The sequence below is a fragment of the Nyctibius grandis genome, chromosome 29 (genome assembly GCF_013368605.1).
Source record: "Nyctibius grandis isolate bNycGra1 chromosome 29, bNycGra1.pri, whole genome shotgun sequence".
Classification (NCBI taxonomy): domain Eukaryota; kingdom Metazoa; phylum Chordata; class Aves; order Nyctibiiformes; family Nyctibiidae; genus Nyctibius; species Nyctibius grandis.
The window spans coordinates 3,409,825-3,435,148 of NC_090686.1; the positions used below are offsets into that span (position 1 = coordinate 3,409,825).

General features: G+C 39.4%; 1 protein-coding gene across 2 annotated transcripts in view; it reads left to right on the top strand.

Annotated features, from left to right (window-relative positions):
* The window catches only part of SYN2 (synapsin II), a 184,787-nt gene that overhangs the window by 148,354 nt on the left and 11,109 nt on the right, over positions 1 to 25,324 (top strand). For both annotated transcript variants that reach the window (XM_068419879.1, XM_068419880.1), the window contains exon 10: positions 12,059 to 12,208. In XM_068419879.1, coding sequence (XP_068275980.1) covers positions 12,059 to 12,208 — 150 coding nt within the window. The remainder of the gene's footprint in view (positions 1 to 12,058; positions 12,209 to 25,324) is intronic.

The window sequence follows — 25,324 nt, forward strand, 5'->3', positions numbered from 1 at the left end:
AAAAAGATCCAAAACTAGGGTGGGATTGTATTTAACAAGTATGTTCTTGTAAGAACTAGAGGTTTCAGACTTAAAACAATGTTGTTTCTTACACACTGTAGCTAAAGCTAGTCTGAGAAATGATTGGCATCAACCCACACTACGTAGTCCCTCCTGCCAATCTCTTTTATTCCCTATTTTCTTTCCATCCTGCTTTTCCTGTACAGATATAGTTGGACCTTTTCTGCTTCCAATGGAAGTGAAGGATGTCTCCTTTATTTTAACAATTGACACTTCTGTTTCATTCCTCAGTTCGCAAATCCCCGTCAGACTAAATGCACTTCACTTCCATTCACTGAACTCGACTGTTTCCACATTTTTGATATTGTGCCATTTTTCACATTTTTGAGCAAAGCCAGCAAGCATCATCAGCTGCTGCTGAAGTCAGGTACACAAAGTGATTCCTGCATCAGGCCTGGGGGGTCTGTTGGGTAGGAGGAGAATGGGGGGCAGTATTTTGAAAAGGAAATAGCCAGTGCAAATTATAGAATGGACCAAAGGGTACCTCACTTCTGCTGCTGAACAAAGCCCCTGATTTTCCATGCCAGATACAGTCATACTTTTAAGCAATCAGAATTCTGAGAACTGCAGGACACATCAGGAACGGGGTTTACAGAACATTTTAAGTAGTGTACACAATAGATGTTGCAATTAAAAGAAAGAGTGGCTAGAAGCGTGATTATTCTTGCTGTTCTACAGAATCAACTGAATTGTTCAGAAGATGGTAATGCTCATCAGCAAGAATAGTTAGAGTCTGGATAAGACATTGAAATGTAGAATCATTTGCAAAGTTCGCATCCAACAGAACATCTGTAAAACTTACGATCATTTGCTACTAAAAAGCCAGCTTACATCAAGTTATTACACTACAATTTTAACAGTTATTGCACTATAATTCTATGATACAACGATGAGTAGAAGACCGTCTGCACCAGTATAGGAAAAATTTTTGCCTTTTGTGTACTTCCAACGTGAGAAAATAAATGTGTTATTAAAGCTAGCACGTACATGCTGCAATCAAGAAGCAGTGGCTGAGCATGGCAATCAGTCTGTAAATACTGGGTTTACACTCCAGCTGCGGTCCCATACTGAAACCTGTGCTCTCATGTTTTCATGATGACTGGTACACCTACTACAAACCCAAATGTTTCTGTATTACTGACACTTGAACTCTGCAGATATGATCTGACAAGAAACATAGACGCTTCCTACTGTATGAAATAATGTATGCAGATACATTCTTCCTGATCTTTCAGTTTGAACATTCAACCAGCGGAACCACCGGCAGGAGAGTGTACATATCTGTCATCCAGCTTCAGAGTGAATGTGGATTAGGGTAGAGCTCTGCTAAAGTATCCTTCATATACTCAGCATTCTAGACAAATTAACTTCAGCGGGATTTTCTGTAATAAGGTTGGGAGGCAGCATTTTACAGGAATAACTACTCAGCACATAGTACATGTTTTGACAAAGGTGTTCAAGAAGAGCTTTAGGACATGCATAATCTGAGACAATAGTTTTGAAATACCCACAGAGTTTAAGTATTACATGTAACAACTCATCTGCTTACAAAAATCCATTCTAAACTAATGTTAGAAAATATAACATGTAAATGACTTTTTACATTACTATTTCTGGAAGGTTATTGATTTCATTTTGTCCTTTCCTTTTTTATCCTTGTCCTGGTTTCATGGGATAAAATTTATAGAATCAAGTTTCTGTTAGATTTGGTTTCAGGTTGTGGCCAGCCGTGGTGATCAGGCCATTAGCAGTTAAACCCAGGCCGTTGCCCCAGGCCAGCCCACAGGTGTGTTCTGTAACATTGACATCAAGTCCCCTACAAAAGGGAAGGCTGCTGGGGAGGAGGGGGCTCTTTTTGCTCTCCTCTCTTCTATCTCTTTTGCATTCTCAACGATTGCTATTCCTGGAGCAACTTGCCAGTGCTCTGTGGCTAAGTATAATTTTGTGTGTTTTGTATTATCATTGATATTGGTTTCTTTATTTTATTAGATCTGTTTAACTTTAACCCATGAGTCTCCCTCCTTTTCCCAATTCCCTTCCTCATTTGGGGAAGGGACATTGGGTGAGAGAAAAACTGTTATTGTTTAGTCCTGGATGTGGGCTAAATGAAGACAATCCTGTACCAATAATTTTATTATTTTAGTGTCGTAGCCATTCAACTGCTTTGTGATGGTCATTTTGTCATTCCTTGGTTTAATATTCTGCTTTCTTTTATTCCCCAAAACCATGGAGCAACAAATTGTGCCAGTGGCTGATATTGTGTCTCATGAATCTAATGTTCTAGCTGCACTTCTTAAAGAATCACTATATAGTGGTGGTTTTTATCTATGATCTAGTATGGCACACTTACATTGCAGGTAAGAATGGGTTGGTTCTTAATGTTAGATCCAGCCATCGTGCCCCACTTCTTCAAGAAGGGTAAACATTTTTTTTTTTTCCAATTTCTCTAATAGTTTTTCTTCTGTATACATTTCATTAAAAGGATGAGAATTTTTAAATAACTTATTTTAAAGCCTTATGGCCATTCAAGTTATGCAAAGTGTGCTTGCTGTGTGAGTAATGTATGTTCAGGAATAATATGGAAGGATTAGCGAGCTAAAATGAAAGAAAAAATTAAGCATGTTTAGTGACACCGACTGTTCTAGACACAATTTCTGCATACATAAACCTTGTTATGAAATAAAGAAATATACAGATCTTTATTACTGTTAGCTCCTTGTAGGAGCAATGTGTAATTGCTCCCTTGTGCGATGTGCATGTTCCCTTGACCAAGTAGGTCTCAATGTAATTAAAAACCACGAAATTGCAGTGTAAGTACAGCTTCTCACATTTTATAGCTTTGGGTGCTAGATTTGGGTCCTTCTTATAGATTTGGGTCGCTCCCCAGTGCTAGTTTGTGCATCAGTATCTTCATCTAGACACCCTAGACATTTCTAGTCATTTGAACAAGCTGAAGCCACTACTACTATTATTTCCCAAACATTATAAAAGGGTAGATTTTTAGTGTACCATTAATCTTCCCACACTGCTATAAATGCCAGGGGAATTTTGAAGGATGTCCGTCTGTGCCTTCTTGCTATGCAGTTGAGGGATACCTTATGCATCCCCAGGAAAAAATCCAGACCAATTGTCTGAAGACAGGAAGGACAAAATATTGAGTCATACTATTACTCAAGCACAATACAGCCTGTGTTTTCCTGTGAAGTTACAAGCACTCTGAAGTTTTCTTAGATGGGGGCTGTAAGAGGTGACTTTGTTAAAAGAACATGGTTTTTCTAAAAGCTGTTCCTTGGAAGAAACGACCTTCTCTAGAAGAACCTTGTGGTTCTTGTCTTCTACTGCTCTATTCCAAAGAACTATCTGCAATGAACTAATTAAAGAATCACTTAGCTAGAAGGAAAGGTTGTTAGGTTGATCAGGAGGAAGGCTAAGTTGAGTTGTTATTCTGTGTAACAGTCTTTGCTGTTCATTTAGGGTCTGTTCTTTTCACCTCAGCGGCCAAGCATCGTTATGGCAGAGACAAGCTGTAAAACAAGAATTTTACTAACACATCATTGCAGCATACGGCTTTTTAACTGTCTCAGCAATCCTTGCTAACAAGACATCAAATTAAGGTCCCATTGAGCTTTGACTTCTTAAATAGAAGAAGGACTTTTAATCTTTCCCTCTTGAAATTAAGACTTCTGTAGTTTTCATACTGGAAGGAACAGATACTTGAGCATTACTCATGTTTCTGACTCCACTGAATATTATCTGTGATGATTCATTCTTGGAAAACCAAACCTCTGGGAAACTAAACAAAAGCTCCCATCATGACGATGGATGCAGTAAAAGAGAACAAATGTCACAGAATCCTTTAAAGTGGCCTCTCGGGCAGTCTCCCAAATTTTCCTCAAAATTGAATTCAGTGGGTGGCTGCTGCAGGTGTCTTATTTCTACTTGCTTGTTTTTACCCTAAGCTATATTAAAATTCGCTTCCAAGCGGTTTATAACCTAGAAAGATGCAAACCATTTGGATTTCATAAAGAGTATTTTCAGCCACTGTAAGCCAATATAAGAAATTAAGAAACAGAATTTGATTTTTTTTTTTTTTTTTTTTTTTTTTCAAGTCTTGGTGTAACAGACACTGTTTCTGAAGGTGCTGCAGCCTGTCAAACTACTGGGAAATATACCACCAACTTTGGGGTATACACATGGTGTAAGGTGCAGTGATACACCACCAGCACTAGGTATGCTGTCTTGTACAGACTGCTGTACTCCATATTCAGTGTCCTGAATAACGTTGGCTGAAGTACATGAAGGAATACATCAGAAGGGAGCAAAGGCAGAAGAAACCTGTACCTCATGTGGTATTTGTGCACAATTTTACTTAAAGCTGTGCTTCCTAGGAAAGGCAAGCTATACTATTCAATTTACAACTCAGAGCTATGTCACTGGCTGTGGCACAAGTTTAAGGAGCACGAGCCTCTGGGTACCGCACTTCCAAGCACTCCGAAGCTAAGCTTACTTACTCTCCTATCTTAATCATACACAGTTCCAAAATGCAGCACCAAAGACTGGACAAAAACATGAAAATATATTCTGTTAGAATACCCTTGTCAGTGGTATATCACAAATCATGGACATATTTACATTGGCAGGGACCTCTGGGGCCACCGAGTCCAACGTGCCGCTCAAAGCGATGCTGACTGCAAAGTTGCTCAGACCCCACCCTAAAAGAAAAAAGGGAGGGAGAAGGCTTGTTTCCTAAGGTGTCTGCTGATATCGTAGATACAAGTCTCCTGTAATAAACAGATTTTTTAACTCTCTAGAAACATAACTTTATCTCTAAATTGGGTGATTTGGCATATAAATATGTGCAGGAGTGGCAAATAATAATGGTCATGATTTTTTTTAAGATCTTTATGTGGCTTTCCATCCTTTAAAGAATATCCTCTCTTCAGGTTAGTAACGGAACTAAATCCAGCTGTAGTAGTTGATAAAGTCAGAAGTCTCTTGTAGTTTATGGTCTGGTACTATAAGCAATTTTGAACATTTAGGAGTCTAAAGTTACTCTTTTGGTGATATAACTAAATTATAATTAAGAGCACGCCTGTCTGTAAAGATTCATATTTCCAAAACAAGGAGCATTCCTACATTTCCTAATAGGACTTAATAAAACTTAGTTATTCCTAATAGGACTTAATAAAACTTAATAAGAAATGGCTGAGATACAATTCTAGAAAAAAAAACCAACCTTTTTAATTAAGGTTTTTCCAAGTTTCTGATGAATAAGTGCTCAATTCATTAATATATTCCTTCAGATGTGATAAAAAAACCAGTTTATTCAATGAATTCTTTTGGGCCTTTTTTTATATTTTGGAAGTAACAGATTTAATCCACTGAAGTTTTCCAGATACCATTCCAGAAATAATGACATCAGCTGTTCTTTAGACAGAAAAGTAAATGAAGTGTATCTAGTGACATAGTTAATGAAGGGGGCGAATTTGTTTTGCTAGGATACTAGTTTTCATTTGAATGGAGCAATAATTATTGACCTATGTGAATAACATTAATATTTTGGTTTCCATCCTAAGAATAATTATTCACTAATATTTTTTCACATAATATTTATGTTTACTGTATCTATTGTCAAAATACCTGTAACTTTTTAAATTTTAAATTAGCAACAATAGCACTTCTTACATGTGACTCTTAAATGTTCTATTTTGTTCATAATGAACTACGCTTTATTAATAGGGGTGTGAATACAGGTAAAATTAATTGTAATGTTAAATTAATTGTTATTTTATAGATTAAACCAATCTTTCACATATTCTCTTCAAAGTGCTTGAATGTTTCTCAGATATATTAACTGCATTTTCTATATATTTTTACATTTTTTTTAATCTACTACGTTTGCATGAGTTTGCAACATAAAAAATCAGCTTGATCCAGCGATTTTGATTGGACATAGAAATCATTTGCTGGGTTTGTTTTCATTCCAGATTAAAACAAGACCATATAAAGTTGTCTGTAGGCACTGGATCCTTCATCATCCCTTGATTCACTTTCCCAGCTGTTCTCACTTGTCCTGCAGATGTTGTTACTCACCCACTACAGGCGGGACTGTAAAACTTTCCTAGCAGTCACTGCTGATTTCTGCTGCACTATCCCCTACCCACTTCTCAGGTGTGGTTACATTTCCAATTACAAATGATTCCTGCATCTGCTATAGAGACCTCAGGGAAAGCCCCGTGATTACCTCACATCCAGTTACTCCCTCACTTCTCAGAAATCACACCAGCTCTTCTTATGTCCCATTCAGTCTTAAATGACCTCCTCAGACTATTCCTTTGTCTTAATGTCAATTACTTCCCCCATACTTAGAACTCTTAAATTAAAATCTGTATCAGCCTCTGCCTTTACAGTCAAAATTTTCACCACAGTTGGAGACACCCAGGTCCCACAAAAACAACACAGAAGAATAACACATTCATAACATAGCAACAACACAATCCAGCTTCTCTTATTCACAGACCAAAGTAAATGTTTTTTCTCAGTCCTCACACTCTCAAGCATTGACCTTCAAAATCACCCTGATTCACAATGAAATTAATTCCTCCTCCCTCTGCGCTTACCTATTATCGTACCTTCTCCTGTAATTTGTAGGTCTTTTTCCATATGAAATCCATCTATCGTTATTCTGTCAGCCTCCTCGGGCCCTTCTGACTTGCAAGCCCTCTAGCTGTTCCTTCACGTTCCTCTTGTGTTTCAGCATGCTGACAAACACCTTTTGCTTCTGCTGTATCAAGAGTTCTTTACCATTGCCCTTCCTTTAACCTCCACAGCTCTGTCTTTCCCAGCACCATATGGGCTGGGTCTTCATAAAGCTGTAGGCAAGAGATCTTCTTAATCCGTTGGTGGCAAACACCCCATGTAATGGAGAACTGGGTCTGGACAATGGCAGTCAGAGCAGTTTCTCCTTTGAACATGACGAGCCCTTTGCAATTACTGATACCTTGTAATTGCACTGGCTCCTTTATTAATCCCATTCCATTTCCTTTCGTATTCATCAGAGTTAAACAGCATTTCTCTTCTCTTTCTTGCCAGTCTCATTCTTGCAGCCCAAATACCAAACCCTTGCCTTACCCACGCTAGCAGCGGAGAGCACAGACGAGTTCACTAAAGGTTGTATCGCTGACAGGTCAGCGCTTGGTTTCGTCACGGTATTGTGTTGACTTAAACACGCTGCTGTAGTTTCTGTTACTACTGCTAATATACCTGTCTTTTATAGTTTAATATAAAGAGGTGTTAAGTGCATTTCAGAATATAGTTTCTGGGTGATAAGAAAAACTCATCCCATAGAATTGGTTACTGAAATGCATATAAATTAAAGATAGAAGCGATAGGAGTTAAGTGACCATAATTCGTAGTGACCCATGTTTTTACTGGCATCTGCAAAAGTAGCATATTTGACTTTATAAATTAAAGATGTCTTTTTCCTATGAAATCCTCGTAGTGGGAAACACCAATATTTTAAATAGCTGAACTAGGCACTGAAAAAAAAAACCCTGGCTGTGTTTAAATGATATTTTAAAACTAGTGCAGGCTGTAAATAGACTATTTGTAAACAGGATGCTTTGTGTATGTTTAAACTTTGTCAGGCCCTCTAAAAGTGGGGGAAGTGCCAGCATGACATTCCTGTTAGTCATTCACAGGTTTTAAAAACTGTTAGAGTTACCCAAAGTATTTTTAATTCTTAAGATACCTTTATATAAAATATTATATAATATAAAATGGGTTTTGATAACTGTGATTAATTGCTTTACTAGGAAGGAAAATAGACTGCATTTTCATAAAGAAAAAAAAAAACAAACGAAAAAACAAAAAAAAACAAACCCACACTGTAAAGTATTCACCTTGATCTTATCTTCTTTGCCAAGGAACAGTAGCAGTGCTCTCTTAGTGAGGTCAACGTCTATCCTTGGGAGTCACAGAAGCAATCACACACGAGAGGGACGCTGAGCCTTGTCTGGGCAGCCACCTGCAAGGCTGGGTGTAAATGCTGTGCTCTGGTCACTCCAGCCATTCCCTCTGAGCCACGCAAGTGGTGAGAGCCCCTTCGGCCTCCTGCCACCTCTGGCTTCTGCCCACCCACGTGGCCTCTCAGGTCCAATCAGTCACTAAACTGAACAGTGTCCTGCAAGTGAACTGCGTTTAAGCCTTGGTAATCTCTTGTTCACCCAGCTATTTACTGACATGTCACTCTGGGATCAGTAGTTTTCCTGACAATCTGATGCCTTACTTTCTCTTTTTACCACTTCGGCTACTGTCTTTGTACTACAGGAAAGCAGCAGAACACGTTACAGCTTAGCATCATTCAAGACTTGGCATCTGACTCAGTGCTTCTTCCATGTAAGGTTCAGCATATCTTTGGCCAACAATATTTGTTCAAATATGGCAACAAACAGAAGGGTTTTTAACCATGTCAAAACCTGTCCTAGCGACAAAAGACTGACAAGGGCAAATGGCTATGGGTTTTAATGTCACATGTGTTTGTCTCGGTATGTGAATAGGGCAGCTATGCTCGAAAATACTGTCTTCAAGAAACATAAGGTCTTCTCTACTGAAGTGGACATGAAGTTTTGAGCAACACCTCAAGGCTTCTTTTTTTTTATCCTTAGCCATAGAACTACTCTTTTCCCACGTGTTCTGGTAAACACCATGGCAATATCCCTAAAGAAAGTTTATATGTAAACTTGCAGTTATAGAAGTATTTAAAAATAGAAAATCAGCCAGAACCCAGTCCTCCAGATCTTAATCCTGTCTAATCCTTTGGCAGGATCTTATTTTAGGCAATTTGTTTCCCAGTCATTCCAAATAATTTTTTTAATGTAAGTGGATGGTAAACAAAGTGAGGTTTTCTTTGCATACCTGTGAAACCTGTAACTGTTGCTGGGTAAGAGGAGGTTAATATACACCTGATAGTGAGAGGGGCAGTGTTTCCAAAAATGTCTGTCATTAATGCCTGCCTTCAAGGGTGACAGCTTTTTAGACCACAGACAACTCCCTCTGTAAAAATGAGATGTGTTGCAGTGGACAACCAACCATCCAATGTCCTTCACACTGACATCAAGACATGCAAACATCCAGTCGTTATTAACACTTTAAAGTCCTGGCCAAAGTATCTGCCACATATGGTTGCCCCCTCCCTCCAGGCATTATGCATAGTACTCTTGCAAGAAAAAGCTCACGATAAAATGAAGTGGATCTTTAAGTGTTAACAACTGTTTTAAGAAACACCAATAACTCAGCGGAAATTAATACTAAAGTAAATCCACAAAAGTTATGTATTTCAAGAGCCACACAACCAGCAAGACTACATTTTACCCACTCAGAAATATCAATTCATATTGGTTCAATACTTTTATCTCAATTAATTAAAAACATTGGTCATGTTCCACTTAAAAACGTTTCTTAAAAAATTTTTATAGAAACTACCTGTGTAATTATTAAGCATTTCTGTAATACTGTTGATGTGGCCCAGGAGTGAGAAACATTCATTCCTTTCTTAGGAAACATTTGCTCTGGACTTCAATTATTATTTCATTGTTTACTTTGGGGTTATTTTAAAGCCTTTTGGCTGTGAGGACGCTTAGAGGAGACATCCTAGAGCTGAAAATCCCGGAATAAGTGTTGCCAACATTTTGGTTGCCAATACACAATTCCAGTGTCTCTTGTAAATAAACAAATAAAAGAATAATGTAAATGCTGTTGGGCTTCAAACTAATCTCATTATTAGAACAAAGTAGTCTTTGTCAGCCTCGGTAAGAAATTCTATAGCACTTACCATATTTTGAAACTCCTCAAGCTTAGGTAGTATTATTTACAGTGCAGCTTGTTCCCAACTACTGTGCAAGGTGACAGATGACATTCCAGTGTTAGAATAAACACGCATGTTCTTTCAAACCCCAATGTCTCTTTAAATACCCAATTTGTGTGTCAAATTCCAAGAAGTGCTTGACTATCTAAAAGGAGGAAGGTAAAACTGTGCTCTTTGTCTATAAAGGAGATAAAGTGCTCAGTGGAGGCTGATGGATTGAGGAGAGTTTTGTTTCCCCCCACTATATCCCTTCCACCTCAGGAGGGATCCATACAAGGCAGATGCACTAGCTTTATGCTCATCGGTCTGATCCCTGTGTCACCCCTACAGATAACAAAATTCTTCCACCTTGTCAATATTTGCAGAATCAGGTCTCATCACAAAATTTCAGTATCTTCCCTTCAAGTACACAAGCTGGGTCACTAACAAAAATAGCTCAAGGCAACAACGTACAGCAGAATGCCCACCTGAAGAGATGGGAATCGACCTCTCTAGCCAAAAGAGCCCTGCCTCCCCATGGCAGAGCTCTCTTTCTAGTCCTTTTGCTAGAGATTGGATAGGAGTGAGGGATGTTTAAGGTTTTCCTCTGACTGTTGGCACTTACAATTGCCTGTGGCAGCAAGAGTCCTCCAGAAGTCTTTTGACTCTGTTGAACCTTTTCAGTCTTGTTCCATTTACCTGCAATAAAGAAGGAACCTCAGAAGCCGAAGAGATACACGAAGGTGCACTTCTGGAAGTACTAAAACACCCCCATAAAACTCACCGATCCTTCTGCAGTTGTGCAAAACCCATGAAGGTCCCTTACTAATGATTCTTTCCTTCTTCACCCACCACCACGTTCTCCCTTACCAGCACAGCTCATTATTGTGTCTAGGGCGTGATTTGCCTACACTAGCGAGAAATGTTGTGTGAGATTTGGCAGCTGGACAGCTTTTCACAGCTGGAAGTTAGATGGACACAACTCAGTTTTTACAAAAACTTTGACTTGATTAGATATAATGACATCCATACAGTATATTACTGTTAATGGAGTCTAACTACTTTATCCCTGACAGCCGCTTCTTATTTATTAACGCTATTGTCTGTATTGTGGCCTTAGTCATTTGTGATCCATACCTATGAGAAACACGAGCATGCAGGGCTGCAGGTGACCTGCCTTCACCTTCTGAACAGCCTGGATGCATATGGAAAAAAGATTGCAGTTTCTCAGAAGTGAATTCAATCCTTTTATTGTTGAACTAAGAATGTCCAGTGCCATTGTGAATAATAGTGGGGGTTACTATGGTAGGCTTTTATTTCCCCTGAAACACACACAGGTGCCCCAAAAGTAGATACACTGGAAAAATAACGAATATTCTGTAGAAATAACAAATGATTATAAACCACTGAAGTGAACTGAACTCAGTATTAGTTTTATCTATCTGAATAGCTGAATTAAATAATTGCTGAACACTATTAACCTGCCACATTTAGAATGGAAATGTGCACATTTTTATTTGCCTCTCTGATATCCTGCTGTCTTTGTAGAAATTCTTTCTTTTTTTTTTTGCATCAGCTGCAGCCACACTACTTTTCAAAAATCATATCAATAATAACAAGGTCTTATTGAAAATTTTTCATTAATCAATAAGGATCCAGCTTTCCCTAGCAGAAATCCAACGAATAGCTAGGAAGCTGAAAGTTTAGTTTGCATTTCTGTGTTCTAATTCACGGTATGAGCCACAAAAAGACATGAAAAAATCTTCAGAAATGTAGCTTAGACGGAAGCGCAGCCAATTACTCCAGATCTTCAGCAGACCGCTGAATGGCCTAAGAAACCTCATGTTCCGAATCTGCTCTGTGCTTCCCCAGGAGCCGTGTTCCCCAGCGAGCGGATGCCCAAGTACCACCTGAGCCTGTATGTTGCTTGAAGACTGCAAAGGGATGACACTGTAAAATTGCTGTTCTCTGGCTCTGCTGACCCATATCCCGCACACGGGCTTTTTTCTGATATAACATATACCATTTCTACAGATCTTGTTCGACTTTTGTTAAAAACAATTAAGTAAATAGAAGACCTGACATTCTACCCAGGTGCGGAACAGGTTTACTTTGGTGTTGTATCAATAGCTGATGTATTGTTTTGTTTTACAGGTCATGGACTGTGCAATGCCTCTGATTGGTGAGCATCAGACTGAAGACAGGCAACATATAACTGATCTAGTTGTAAGCAAAATGAACCAAATGTTGTCCAAAACTCCTATACCTTCTCCTCAGAGACCCACTGCCACTCAGCAGCCTCAGGTAGGAAACTTTTGTTTGTAGAATAGAGAATCTTATTCTAGAATTTTAAGCTCAAAATTTTCCTCAAAGAATTTGGCTGGAAAAGTATGGAGACATACCCTGAGCTACAAGAATTCCAGAACTTATCAACATGTTTTATAGGTTCGTCATACTTAAATGAGGTTATCTCCAGATATAATTGAGTAGTCAGAGTGTTGGTGTGGTTCTACCAGTAAACTGATAACTGTGGATTCAGTGAGTTATCAGGTTTTGTATTGTTTCCTTTCAGTTACAGCTGTATAAAATATCCTGGAAATAGTAAGCAGCACTGTCACAATCTTTGCCCTGAGGATGTCAGAAAGAATACTAAGACAATAGTTCTTGTTGTTGTAAGAAATTAATTACATTATAATCTTTTTTTATGTGCTGCAATTCACAAAAATACCTTTCAAATCTAGGCAGCTCCTGAAATATGGTTAGCATCCTAGAAAACTTGTGTCAGAGGTTGCAAATGGATGTGTTTCACTTTTTTTATCTTACATGGCCTGATAGTTAAGGTGTGGCGATGCAGAATTCTGCCCCTGGCCTTGCTGCCTTTCAGACTTGGGAAATCATCTTTGTGTTTCCATTTCCATGCTTACAAAATGTGAAGTTTATTTTATTGATCCTTTAAATAACTGTTGAGAGTGTGGTATTTTTGTAAAAGGCTTTAAGAACATAGAAGTTTTGCCTCTAAATTGGAAAGATATGGATTTGATGGGTGGACTGTCAGATGGATAAGGAATTGGCCAGATGGCCGTGTCCAGTTACAGTCAACAGCTCAATGTCCAAATGGAAACCAGTCACAAGTGGTGTCCCTTGAGGCTCTGTCCTGAGACCAGTACTGCTTAATCTCTTCATCAGTGGCACGGATAGTGGGATCAAGTGTGCCCTCAGCAAGTTTGCAGATGACACCAAGCTGGGTGGTGTGGTCTATGGTAGAGGGAAGGGATGCCATCCACGGGCACCTGGATGTCAGGGTCCTGTACTTGGGTCACGGCAGTTCCCCAGTATCAGTACAGACTGGGTGATGAATTGATTGAGAGCAGCCCTGCAGGGAGGACTTGGGGATACTAGCGGATGAAATATTGGACATGAGCCGGCCATGTGCGCTCGCAGCCCAGAAAGCCAACCGTATCCTGGGCTGCATCAAAATCAGCATGGCCAGCAGGTCAAGAGAGGTGATTCTCCCTCTCTACTCTGCTCTTGTGAGACCTTACCTAGAGTACTGCATCCAGCTCTGGGGTCCCCAGCACAAGAAAGACATGGACCTGTTAGAGCAGGTCCAGAGGAGGGCCACAAAACTGATCGGAGGAGTGGAACACCTTTCCTGTGAAGAAAGGCTGAGAGACTTGCATTTTTCAGCCTGGAGAAGAGAATGCTCCAGGGAGACATTATTGTGGCCTTTCAATACTTAGAAGGTGCTTATAAGAAAGATCAAGAAAGACTTTTTACCAAGGCCTGTAGTGACAGGACAAGGGGTAAGGGTTTTAAACTAAAAGAGGGTAGATTTAGACTGTATATAAGGAAGAAATTCTTTATGATGAGGGTGGTGAGACAGTGGCCCAGGTTGCCCAGAGAAACTGTGGATGGCCCGTCACTGGAAGTGTTCAAGGCCAGGTTGGATGGGGCTTGGAGCAACCTGGTCTAGTGGAAGGTGTCCCTGCCTGTGGCAGGAGGGCTCAGACTAGATGATCTTTAAAAGGTCTGTTCTAACCCAAACCATTCTACGATTCTATGATTCTTTGAAAAGTGCTAAATAAATGCTAAATAGCATCTCGTATCTTCATAGCTGGGCAGCAGGTCTGATCAAGAGCAGCATTATCAGCTACAACTTTCACGTACTTCTTTTAATATACTGAAGGAATAAGGCATGAAATACATTCTGACATGAACTATTAAGGACTGTGTTGCTGCTCTGTACCAGCACAGCTCCATGGTAATCAGTTAAGCAACAGAATAAGCCAAACTGTAATACAGGAATTACCAAGCCTAAATCAAGAATCTATTTTTACACCCAGTAGGCTCCACACCAGGTAAACAATTTGAAAACAATTTTGTGGCATACCTCAGACAGACTAGTTCTTGAGGCAGAATGACTAATTTGTTCTTCAAATATATCATCATGCTTTAAGTTATAAAAATACATCATCCCACATAAAAAAAGTGGTGTGGCTTCTATTTATATTACAGCCACTTGAAACTAAGCACAAAATTGTTTCAACCACGGAACCACATACAATGAAGAAGTTTCCATCCAACATGACTCAAGTCCATTGTAAAGGGCACTGAAAAAGAAAGACAACGAGGGAAAAAAGAATAAATCACCTAATGCCAAAATACAGTTTCTTCTAGGACTAGTGAATTAGCCATATATTAAAATGAAGCAAAGAAACAAATTTAGAGTTGCCCAGCGCATAGAAGTCAATATAAATCAAAATTTAAAACAGTAACAGACGTTATTGTAACACTGATAGATTCACAGTCATTTAGAGCATTTGATATTTCACATTTTGGGGAACAAAATGTAAGGTTTTGGGTAAGTGTGCTTCCCTGGATTTTAAAGAAATCAAGGGAGGAGAAATCTTTATGATTACTGGTGTCATTCAAAGAAACTGGTTATCTGTTGTATGTAAATAAAGTTTTTAGTCATTTCCAAAGAAAACTGCCTACATAAGTGCAGAATGAAAGCAGGACACAAGGAACATTTTAAGAAAGTTCCTAAATTCCTCAGTCATCGCTGCCACTCATCATGTCCATGAAAAGGGTTTTTTTTTTCCTCTTAAACAATAAAGCTTTGGATGAATCCAAAGGTAATATTTGCTGGGTAGCTGCTGAACTTCTGTTAGATTTCTACTTAGTTTAGGTTACTGAAGAATTCAGCCTTTGCTAATGGCAACAGGATGCTATTCAACGTTAATCTTCTTTTCCTTATCCTATCCTTAAATTATGGAATGCACTTGACCAAAATCAGAGATATCCCTTCAGAATATCTGCAATATTTGTTAGTTTTCCTCTCAGTTAATCACACTCCGCTTCCTTAAAATTTGCCTTGTCATATTATCCACCAGTTTAGGACAGACAAAGGGGATTTGAATTTCTACAGAAGATGCTATTTGCAAATACCCATTAATCTTCCCAGCTTTAAGGGAAAACCATGGAACAGATCTATAGTATTTAAAACAGGTATCCCCTCATGTGTAGTTAATTTTTAGCTAGGTTGTTTTCCTAAGAATAAAATCAGTCTGTTAACACAAGCTGTCCCTTTCATCTTTGAACAGTCTTCTCCTTTTCTAATCTGAGAAATTATTTCCTAATCTTGAGAAATACAGTCCATTCATTGGCAGGGCAGGGGGATACTGTGTATTTCTGCAGGTCACATAAAATGCAAAGCCAGTAATTTATCCCAAATCAACTATGTGCATATGTATGTGTGGTCTTTCAAATCAAAGTAATACAAATATCAGAGTAATTTGTGTGGTTTGCTACTTCTGCTTTTAAATGAACAGTTTACAGTCAATAGTACAGCTATTAGATACATATAGATATATAGTACAGTACATATAGATATATAGATATATAGTACAGCTATAGATGTGCCATGTTTTCAATTCCCTTATTATCTGCATGGGTTTTTAAAAATTATTTATAACCTATCTGCTACTGCGGCATCGCGTGCATCGTACATAAAAGCAAGCTTCAATTTATAAATGCCCGCAACGGTCAGTACTGTTCCAATTAACTATCCATCAGAAAGCAAACCAATGATTAGGAAACTAAGTCTTTGTTTAGCGCTGTGCAGCCAAATCTTGATGGGAACGACTGGCCTTGCAATGCATTCTGAAGGCCAACAACGTGCTCTGCCAGTGTGCCAAAGGCAGGGACCTCGGACAGCTGTCGTGCTTGTGTGGAAACCTCAGAGGGGCAGATCCTGTGATTCTTAAACACATTCAACCTGTAATCTGAGATACTGGATATATTGAGAATTTTTACATATACATTCTGTATATTACATATGTATTTATTGATCTATAAACACTTGCACAGGCTCTGTAACAAGTTCTACTGGTACACAGAACAGCAGACAATCTCTGAAGGAGAAAAGCTGCCGTTTGCAGCTCTGTGTGTTGCATCTTACACCACCTGACTCTGGCTGCAGCCAACAAACTGTGTCTCATGCTCTTCTCTCGTGTCCCAGGCTACAGTTCATGCATACCATTGACAGCAGGATTGAACCGTGTCGGGATAGAAAGTATTCTTGATCCCAGGAGTCAAAGCTTGCCAGTTTTGCTCTTACCAGCGACTTTACAAGTCTTCCCACTACAAAGAAAAGCAAGTCCCCAGACTCGGAGAAGTTCTATCTGGTGTAACCACATATGCTCAAAAAACTCCTTCCAAAAATTAAGTTGTTTCTATTTAACTTTAAAACGTGACAGCTTGTTTTACTCACAACTATGATAAAAACATATAATAGAACTTTATCTAGGAATGTGATTTTAATAGAAGTTTTCCATGACACAAACCTGCTCTACTTGCAGGCAATAAAATGATGGAAATCTCAATTTCCACCTTTTGTAACCTCTTTGAATACTTTTGACAGATCTTTTGAGAAGCCTTTTTCAAATCTTTCCTAAAAAAACAAACCACCAGGTTGATCTACCCAGTGCGGTGTTCTAGCCAGTGGAATCGCTTAGCTCTGTCTCCATCTGTTGATAGGAAAAATCACTGCTGAAACTCCAGCTGTCCGGATTTGCAAAATGCTGCAGGTGGTTGCTCAGTGCAGGCTATTTTACGCTTGTTTCTGTAGCAGCATTAGTGTATAAAACAATTATAGTAAAACATCTATTCAAAGCTGCATATCAAGTAATGATATGAATTGTGGTGAACTAAATTCTGTGTAGCATATTACATTGTGCATGAGGGTTACCATGAAACGGAGGTGATTACAGTCATGTTAGCAGTTGAAGCTAAGGAAAATCGTATTAGGAAAATGTTATTTCAGTCCAGCTCTGTTGAGACCGTGTTGTATTATCCGCAAGAGAACAAGGAATTTATTATCCTTAATGGAAGGAAGAAATTGGTGCACCAGAGACACATATCCATAACAGCACACCTATCTCCTGGTTCTGTTCGATTGAAAAGAAAGGAGCAGCACACCAATAATAAAGCAATAAATGATGCAGAATTAAAGAGGATGGTACTTTAATTATTTTGAGACTAGAATTATTTTGAGACTTTAATTATTTTGAAACACCTGAAGTGTTTCGTTTCTTAACACTCTCTTCTAAAATGCTTTAATACCTTCCTCACTCTTCACCCACAGGGAAGTTCAGTACAATTGCATTACGACCAGCAGAGGCTGGGGTCAAGGAGCCCTTACTCGGCTATCTTCAGCTATTTAGAGATCTGGTATAATTCATTTCTATTTTTCCTTTTTTTCTCATCTTATTCATTCTTCATTCCCTGACCCTTTATATGATTTGACTAGAGCCAAGCAGTTTTCTCCAGTTTATTTCGCTATGTTCAGGGGGAAAATTGAACCAAATGTGAACATAGTGTAAGTAACAAAAAGTGTTACCTCCAGAGAGAAAAGCAAACCATTATCAAATTACCTGTTCTTGGGCTTCCATAAGAGTAGTCACAGTTCTGTTACCTTCCATCTATTCTATTTACTTTTTTTTTTAAAGCAAACTACTTATGATGAGCAGCAATTTGTTTCAAATCACTGAAGCTTTTATGATGGTCAGACAATAGTTACTTGATTTGATCTTGACTGAAGGGGAATGCACTTAATTGGGAAGGATCCCATCATGGAGTTATGTGGAAATCTAGAATTCACTATTAGTCTGCCTGTTAGGAGAAGGAAACTTCTCTGCACTAGATTTGAAGCGTGGACTTTATCTCTAAATCACTTTCTGCTTTGCCCAGTCTCACAGAAGTTCACCTGAAGCATAACTATGACTTGCAGGTTTGCTACAGCTTTGTACCGTCCTCCAGACCCCTAATGCTAAATCTGCTTGCATTAGCCAGGCCATGTTCATATCACCAATTAACATCACCACCAAGAATTTTCTTTCTGTCACAGTCCCTTGGCGCTTCCTTGCAGGAACCTATTTTTCTTCCTTATGTCTGGAAGGAAAGACTGCCTAACAAATAAACAAATTAAACGACTACACTAAATCATTCTGCATGAATGAGGGTAAATACAGAGTTTCAGTGTTAGTATCTGAGTCCTGCTGAACTGCTGAAAAGCAAATCGCTCCCTGGTGTAACTAGATCTATACTAACAGACAGCAAGAGTCATTTCAGAGCAGCCTGCCTGAAGGAGGTTGCTAAACGATCTCGTGACCCCCTAGAACCGTGCATGCTGTAGTTCTTTCTCTTAGGAAGACATTTAAATAGGGGATAAATGGCAGCTATGGCAGCACATGACCATAAAGCTGATGTACCCAGAGTTGTGGAATAACATCTGATGGAAGCCCAGATCCTAAATATACTCAAGAGACGAGCCTGACTTTCTCTCTGCTCAGGGCAGGGGAGCACAGAGCCCCTGGAAAAAGTCTGGACAGGATTTTACTGTATGGCTCCTTGTTTACCTTCCTGAACTCTGACATGGGGTTGCTCTGTATAAACAGATATAGCTTGTCAATGAACAGGTAGTATATCTGTGTAGATATTAATTGAGCAGATCCTGTAGCCTACCTTAGCAATCAATAAGGTTTTTGTGACAGCCATCAGTGACTACAAACAAAATCTAGCTGTTATTTACCATTTGCACTATCCGTCTGCCTAGAAGTTCTTTCAAATCGCAGTCTCTAGTAAGCACATTACTGTCCATGTTAAAACGCTTATTGAGTTGCTGTGACTCAAAGGAAGAGCAGTCAGGCGGCAGCGAGCTCCTTCCTAAGGATACCGGCGGGGAGTCCCAGACGTGATCCCCAGACTCCTAAAGAGCAGTGGGGACGCTGCTGGGACGCGGACACGCCGCGGGTGCCGCCGCTCCGGGAGCCGCCCGAGGACACCGGGGGCGGCTTTGGCCGCGGGGGGGCCGCGGCGCGCGGGCTGCTGGGCCACAGCGCCCCCTGCTGGGCGTGGGGGCTGTGTCCATCAGACAAGAACTGGGGTCACACCTTACAAACGCTAACGCGCCCCACTCCGAGGTGTCTCATAGTGCTGGTGAGATGTATTAACTTCGTTTATTGCCGTTATTTTAATACGGAATATATTTCAATGTGCTGCCTTAACGCGTGCATATATATAAATGTATATACACACACCCCCCATGTTTAGCTGTGTATGTTTGGAAGAGGAGATGCTTATTCCAATCAAAGGCTTTTTAACCTTTTAGTTTTCTTTGTGAAAATATAAGAAAAGCAGCTGTTACCCTTTTAGATCCTAATATAAAGGTACAGAATTGAGAAAAGCAGAAGACAACAAACACGTGTGGACCCTGAGCCCACCACATCCTGGTCAGAGGCCACATCTGAGGCACACTTCATCCCAGTTAAATTTACAACAGCCAAGTTGATTTATCACCAGTATGAAATGATAGCATATATTTTACTACACCGAGGATGTTTTGCCTGTCTTTAACAACACAGGGCAGATACCGTGTTCTTTGTATAAGTGACAGAGACCACAACAGAGGCAGAGACTCACACTTTAACTGCTGGATGAGGGATGTCCGTCTATGTAAAACAGTCACTATTTCATTACACAAAGCTTGATTTATTTTGAGCATTTGAACCTGACGTTCAGGTATTGTAATATATTAAAACCAAGGTTCATGCAGGAAAAGAAATCCTAAGGTTTTTAATATTGACAGTAATTAAAAATTAGTGGGGCGCAACATATAACTGTTGAGCAGAGATTTGACTAACAAATTGATCATGAAAGTTAAGATAACCTATTTTAAAATACTTATTAAGATCCCGTGCCAGTAGATGGAGTAATTACTGAGGCAGGTACGTATGTATTGCTCAATTGTGTTTCTTATTTAGTCTCAACAGAAGTAACAGGTAAATAGCTCACTGGATATTTGCTGGTGATAAATGTCTACATGAAGGCTTTTGGTGGTTAGCTGTGAATGTCTCCATTAAATGAGGATGATTAAATCAAACACTAGTAAGTGCTTATCTTCGTTAGCTTGTTTTGAAATCCTGTGCCAACAACTAAACAAGTGTGCCTTTGCAATGCCCTTTTTGAAGGGATCTGATGAGGTTTAGACTGTAAGAGCATTTACGAGGGGGCATATATTAAAGGTTTAGGGTTATTTGGTCAAAATTTCTACTGACATCAACAGAAATTTGTCCAAATGAAATAAAAGCTTTCAGAATGTGGCCTGATTTTTTTTTTTTTAAATTTCTGAATACTCTCTATTGAATGCTTATCACCAGCAGTGTACCTGGAAAAGTACATGATCCCTGCAGACAAGCCGAGCAAAGCTTGGTAAGAGAAAGAGTTGCTCATAAAAGTACTTGTTATGAGTCCAAGGAAAAAGCCCCACAGGCAACCTGACCGAGCCGGCTCAGGACCGGGATGATTAGGATTACTTCAACTGGCTGTAGGATATAGTGCTGTAGCCTTAATGCTAATAATTTTACAATATAGAAAGCAACAAAATGCTAGCTAAAAGTGAAAAAAAGTAACAAGTATTACTAGTTAATACTTTTCCCTGTTTATTTTAAACATCATAGCAATACTGTTCTTCTTGTCTTCATTTACACAACAAAATGATGCTTTTGTTAGCTTTTTTTGTTATCTTCGGCCAGATGATCTTCTGATCATCTTACGATCAATTATATTGGCAGGAGCAGACACTACCCTTGAGAATTCTGAAACTCCATGGGGACTACCCTCAAAAACAAAGGAAACATTTACTTTTTAAGTAATCATGAGCCCACCACTATAGCTTTCATAAGCATGTCTTTGTAAGTACTTAGTAGACTTCTGTAAGAAACAGCTTTCTTGTCCCACAGGCATTTTTGGGGGGACTTCAAAAAACATCCTCATTCCGTTATAGGGAAAAAACAGCCTTTTCAAATTTAAGACAAGGCAAACAGTAATCCCATCGATGTAGAACAGGCAATAGCTGCCATACACACAAATGGAAATGTCTAAGTTAGATCTGTTTTGTCTTAGTGCTATAATCACTATCATATAACATCCTTTTGATTTTTTATTTTATCTTATTTTTCATCCATTTTTACTCTCTGATTTTGTTTATTTAAGCTGAACCTAATAGAAATATCTTTTTTTTGGAGGCTTTTCCTAGGTCTCCTTTCCTTTCCTCACTGTGGTGGGTGTTTCCCCTCTCCTTTTTTTATTATCATTCTCTGTCTCCACTTGACTTTTTTATTTGATTTCTCTCACCTTTAAATCATAACCTGTTAAGTGAAGCTATTTGGCTTTACTCCATGTTTAACTTGCAAGGGTTCTGTCCCTCTCCCCAGCAGTCATTGCCACAGTTTATTTTGAATAAGGACCATGGGCTAAATTTGCATTGAAATTCTTAAACAAGGATAAGCACCAAGAGAAATTACAGGAAAATCCAAAACAGAGCAGTTCGTTTTCAAATACTCTTGATTTGTCCATAGAAAAAAGAAGTAACCTCCTTCCCCCCGCCACTCCAGACACTAATCTAGTGGTGGATCAACCCTCCACCTGGCTAGCTGCCAGGAGAGCAAGCTTGTCTTCAGCTGCTTATAGATCATTCTCCAGTATCTCTCAACTCCTGGGAGAGACTCGGGCAGCTTGTCAGAGTTCAGCCCAGCCACCAGTACCTCTCTGTGTGGCTGTGGGCTTGTGCCGCACCACGAGAAGCAAGAAGCACATGCAGCCATTGACGGAGAGGTCTTATGCTCTGTTCATATACTGAGTTCTGAACTTTGCTGTTGTTTGATGAAGTTCTGCAGATCTTAACCTCTCCCTGTTCATGCAAGGATGACTTGCCATTCCATATTTAAAAAAAAAAAAAAAAATCTGTTTTTTTTTTTAAGACTGGAGGAGCAGATGCAGTGTAGCATCAGCCAGGGTCAAAGTCCCTGGGCTCAAGGGTCAAAACCTTCCTTACAACTTCAAACAACAGCACAGGATTTTGACACTCTCCAGCCCCAAGGGGTACCTTATCCCCTCTGTATGTAGGGGTATCTATGTGCACTGAGAAAGGTGTAAGGAAGTTTAACTTCCCTGTACCTGGGCAGTCTTCTAGATATGTTGTACCACTTTCACTTGCCTGTCCATCTGTTTTTCCAGCTCGCTCTGGTACAAACATGCGTGCGCACACATCGGTCTCAGCTGCTGTAGCACGCAGGGGGAGCTCTCTCCTATCACATAGTCCACATTCCTTCCTTCTCTGTGGGGAGCAATTCTGTCACTGCAAAGAACTGCCTGAAAGCTGCTGTGCAACTGCAGGCTTTTCACGTTTGCTTTTCAAACACAGAAGTTGAAATCTGGCTTCATTAAGCAAGAGCTGCGATAAAATAAGACTGCATCCTTGTCCACTGGGTCTATCGATTGGCTATGGAAGGGGACCGGCTAGCTTCAGCAACCAATGCTACTTAAGGAATTCTTTTCCCCAAATAATTCGACATCCTATTTTTTCTCTAGAAACCTCATCTCTTGGGGGCAGTGGGATTATTTTTGTTCAGCAGAATAATAGAAAATAGGGCTGGAATGGACAATGGGAGGTCACCTGTTTCAGTAGCTCAGGGAAAATACTGGAGTGTACCTTTTAACAGCAGTGAGTCCATACTAGGGTACTCATTTTTTTAAGACTGTGTGTAAAAATATTCAAGAAGGAAACTATTCTCTAGGAAGTAATTAGTTATCTAGCAATGGAAAACACTTAGTCTATAAAATCTAAGTTAGAATACTTTTTGATTTTTTTTTTAAAAAAAAAAGCCTTTTCCAGTGCATTTTGCAAATACTATTCCAAGTAAAAATTATGCTGCATAGCTCATTTTCTGCTCTTAGCAGTCATTTCCCTTCCCATGCAGAGGAAGATCTTAGCAGGTTTTGCACGGGTAGTTTGGAAAGTCGGTTGAGCAATAACAAAAGCTGCTCTAAATTTTTGAATTCTTTATCACAACTTCAACATGAAGAAACTCTAGGCTGGCATCAGTTTGGTGAGAGTATCTTTTCCAGACAGATTTCCTCAGTGTAGAAGGGCAACACTGAACACTGGTACTCCAAAAAACTGTACAAAGCAGGAGACAGCTCTCCTCTAGCTGCCCCCTTTGCACTAGACAAAGTGAAGGTGGCTTCTTTTCAAGGGGTGCCTTACCACATCTCTCTGTTATAACTGTAACTAGGCCTGTTTCACGGCCTTTCTCAGTCCACGGGGAATATATAATACCATAAACACCAAAACCTTTGTAGTCCTGTTCAGCGCCACTGGCAACACTGAAGCAGATACATCACCTATGCCAGATTCACCCCAAACAGAGTAAGGTCTGACCCAGCAGCCGGTAAGTATCCCTGCCATCCTCACTACACGTTAAATGTATAAAGCTGTAAGCAACAGGAGTTCCTTATTTTTGGATGCTCTGTATCAGAACGCCACTGCAAGATCTCACTGCTTTGCTAAAGTGTACAATATGTGCTTATGTCCAGCCCAGTTTTATTCAGCTTATACCCATTTCTTCTTGGATCACATTGTCCCTTAGTCTAGCTTGTTTTCTGCCTAGTTCTTTACCAGTACAATATATTTACAAAAAGCAACTGTACTGCGTTCAAGCCTTCATTTTGCTAAACTAAGCAAGACATGTTCTTCCAAACGCTGTGGGTATAGACTCTTCCATCTGCCTCGTCAGTTCAATAGCACTTTTCTGTGCCGGATCAGCTTACATTCACCTTTCCTGAGCAGGGGTGATGTAAATGATACACAGCATCGTGCCTCACACCTACTGGAAGTACTTCACTGAAACTGTGATAAGATCTTAGTTTTTTTCACTGCACAAATCTTTCCCATTAGATTTCAGTTAGTGAGCTCTGCCTTTCTGACAGATACGTGTTATTAGTCCATAAATAAATTATTTTGGACATTGCATTTAAGTTTCTTTTTTCTTTTCTTTTTTAACTCCACTCACCAATTTCATTCTTTCATTTGCATATTTTGGTCCTGTAGTCTTCCAGCTCTGTATCATCTACAAGTTTTAGTAGCACACACCTACTTTTTTTGCCAGCTTAATTAATGACAATTCTACTTGAGTTCCTTGTCCCAGTTATATCCTTCCCATTAGTTTTTCTTCAATGACTGCCTATCTCCTCAGTCTCCACTTCCTTACCCACAATGTAATTCCTGTAGTATAGTGCTTGACCTTCTCCAGTGTAACTTGTACATTTCCAGTTGTTAGAGATATCTGGTACGGAATTCTGTATTTCAAGAGTCAGCTGGTTTTGATTTCCAAGATGAAGAGTATCTGGTCTGACCCGTATGAGCCCTGGAAGATCTCTGATTTTTACCTCCATCTCATTTTTAGCTTTTATCCCACCTGTCATCTTGCCCTTACTCCTGTATTTATCATAATCTACAACACTTCAAACATTCATTTACTATTGACACCCTGCTTAAATTATCTAAATTACCTTGCTCCTTAGCAATCACATTTTTCCTTAGTTCTCCTGTTACTTGTTTTACTATTTATTCTTGTTCCTTTATGAGATCTAACTCAGCTCGTAGTTTGGCAATTCTCAATTGGTCCCTCTGCTTCTTGACCTGAAAAACATGGCTTTCCCTTCAAATATTGAAATACCTATGAAAAGCTTCTGTCGTTGCATTACAAAGAAAACCAAACGAAACCCAAAAACAACTATATGTGCTCCAACTATAGTTCACAAAATCTTCAAACTCAGCCAAATCAAAATCAATTTTTGCTGGGACTCAGTTTAGCATCTCTTTTGCCCAAGGGCTATTTCCCTGCCAAGTTGCTGCTTTTGCTCCCACCCATTTCAACATTCTTCAGACTATTCAAGTATGTATTATTCCAATCTGCATTTATATAAATATACAAGCTAGAAAAAGGTGTAATACCACTAATCAAATTCGAATACAACATGCTTTGAAGAACAAACAGTTCTTTCCTCCAGTTCTACCTC